Below are 2,462 nucleotides of genomic sequence, written 5' to 3' on the forward strand. Positions count from 1 at the left end.
TGAAAAATAACAATCAAGAAATGGTATTTTGTTAAGGCGAAATGTATCATGCCCAGCATAAGAGAGAGAATTCTCTTTCTTTCATTTTTCTTAATTCGGTCCTCCACAAAATCTTTATTCCTCCTTTTCCATACTCTCGACATTTTCCAGTCAGACATATCATTTTGTCTCTCTTTCTCTATCTTCCACCTCAGATTTACCACCCCTCTCAATCCGAAACTCGATCTCTTACAACCGTCACCGAGATCAGTCTCTCTCTCTCTCTCTCTCTTCCACCTCTGATTTACCACCCCATCTCAATTCGACACTGATCTCTTACACTTTCGATTTCTTTATACTGTCCCCTATTCCCTTTCTCTCCCTCTTAAGCACTTATAATTAATGTTCTACCCCTCCCTCCCTCTCTCTGTCTCATTTTCTATCTTCTTCTCTAGCGTAAACACGGGGACATGAAATGAAACAATATGTTTCGTTGACTATGGTTATGAGCTCAGTTTATTGAACAATTATTGTGACAACATAATGGCAAGAAAATATTCTACAAGGAATAAAGTTGAGGAAATCATTGATTCAATGTGCATGGCATATATAAACTGATCACAGAGAGACGACGTCGATGATCTCCCCCATCGGCCGCCTTAGTCGCTTAACTATTCGATGGTGCGACCTTCGACGAACTGAAGAAGCCTTCAATGATGACGGGAGTCTGGCAAGTGGGAGATCATGATGAGGGTAGACGCCTAAGAAGGGTGACATCACTGGTAGCTGTGGTATCATCGCCTGGTTCATGTGGTACATGTCGTGATACAGCGGGTACTGAAGGCCGCAGCAGGCTGGTACGTCGAATCGCATCGATGGTACTATTTGCTGCCCGGCAGGTAAACCCACGCCCACGGAGTACGGCGAGTGGCGGATAGGTAGCGGTACGTGGTACATTGGGTAGTCAATTGGAAGAGGTGTCACGCGGTGTAACGGCGATGGTGTATTCGGTACTTTAGCTGGATGTGGCGCCACGGAGATAGGCGATGTCGAAGGCGCACCCGATCGTTGCCGTGGCGTAGTCGGCGCTGACGTACGCTGAGGCACGGGAGATCTATTGCGTGCAGACTCGATGCCTGGTGATGGAGTGCCGATCTTGTTGACGGTCGTAGCCAGTAAGGCGAGAGGGCTTGGTTTCCCAAGTTCAGACGAGTCGTAGGGAATCTGGAGAGAGAATGAAATTAAAAGGTTTGTACACGTATAGATTTCAAATTGTGCATATTATGTAAATTTGTAATAGTCCTATCAATTTCTAACATGGGTTTTTCAATAATTTTTTTGCATGAACATATTACATTGTCAGAGATTTCAAGATATAAAGATATACTTAACATGCAAAAACTCAGGCCCGGGATGTAGGCCTATCATTTGAAAAACAGAAGTAGAAGTTTGGGGAGGAATGAACGATAGCGGAGAGGGAGAGTGGCCGGAAAGAAAGAGAAAAGAAAGATAGAGAGAAACAAAAAAAAACAGAGAGACAGAGAGAGAGAGAGAGAAACGGAGACAGACAGAAAGATGACGACAGAACATCCGGCCAGAGAAAGATAGGGCTAGGAAAGAAATATATATCTTACCTGAATGTATTTAGAGGATGAATGCGTTGACATATTCCCTAAGGAGGATGAGGTTGGCTCCAAGACTGTCATGATGATGTATAAAGTCCGATGATATATCCAAGCTTTAATAGAGATGTGTAAGATTGGAAGTAAATTGCTAGAATGGGATCCAGGTCGAAAGACATGGGACTATTTATTTAACTTTTGATACCAGCTTCCTCGACCAGGACATGATTATTACCACTTAACGAGATAGAAACATCACACGCCTCCTCTGATCTATGCCGCTTACCGCTGATCCGTCTACTCTTTCCTGTGATGTCATTCACTAAAAACGCTGACCAATCAGCAACTTGCTCACCGAGACTAACCATTATTGTCTGAACGCTTTGCCATTATTGCTTTTGTCCGACGCTGTATGAATGAACACTAGCTTCAGAACACCAACATGTACAGACCTGTACAACTAACATTGTACTTGCAACCTCCCCCGCCCCCTGCATGGCTTGAATAATGACATCAGATATGCCAGTGACAACTAAAAAAAAAAAAGAAGAGAAATACACCATTGACCAGTGACTTTGGCCTATGTTTACCTTAACACGACCTTAAAGTAACTCGGTAACATTGTTGAAGGTTGATGAAAAACTAGCGTAATTTGTGTATGAAATGCTACTTAATGTTCCTTCTACTGTTCTAACCCCCTTACATGCAAACAATCCTTAAAAAATCTCTTACCCCAAATATATTTATGTTTTTCTTTTAAGGCGTCACTGTGCAACCCCCTCTAACAGTTAATTCTCCCTATCATTTTTTTAATTTTCCCAACCGATTTTCCATGAAAAATAAGACATGAGCCAGGCTTTT

The 2,462-nt window shown here is 42.6% G+C and overlaps 1 protein-coding gene across 1 annotated transcript; it reads right to left on the bottom strand.

Annotated features, from left to right (window-relative positions):
• Positions 1-477: 477 nt before the first annotated feature.
• On the bottom strand, positions 478-1,892 carry LOC100889188. The gene is made up of 2 exons (XM_003730258.3): positions 1,614-1,892; positions 478-1,203 (listed from the first exon to the last, which is right to left on the bottom strand). Exons 1-2 carry the CDS (start codon positions 1,683-1,685, stop codon positions 598-600), a joined length of 678 nt encoding a protein of 225 aa, XP_003730306.2. The 5' UTR covers positions 1,686-1,892; the 3' UTR covers positions 478-597.
• Between the last annotated feature and the right edge of the window lie 570 nt (positions 1,893-2,462).

Source organism: Strongylocentrotus purpuratus, unplaced genomic scaffold (genome assembly GCF_000002235.5).
Source record: "Strongylocentrotus purpuratus isolate Spur 01 unplaced genomic scaffold, Spur_5.0 spur5_contig_825, whole genome shotgun sequence".
NCBI lineage: Eukaryota > Metazoa > Echinodermata > Echinoidea > Camarodonta > Strongylocentrotidae > Strongylocentrotus > Strongylocentrotus purpuratus.

Excerpts from the sequence above, each read along its gene's own strand:
- LOC100889188 (XM_003730258.3), bottom strand. The coding sequence starts at position 1,685 with ATGACAGTCTTGGAGCCAACCTCATCCTCCTTAGGGAATATGTCAACG. Across the intron at positions 1,204-1,613 it reads CATCCTCTAAATACATTCAG|ATTCCCTACGACTCGTCTGA; the intron begins GTAAGATATATA and ends TTCTCTCTCCAG.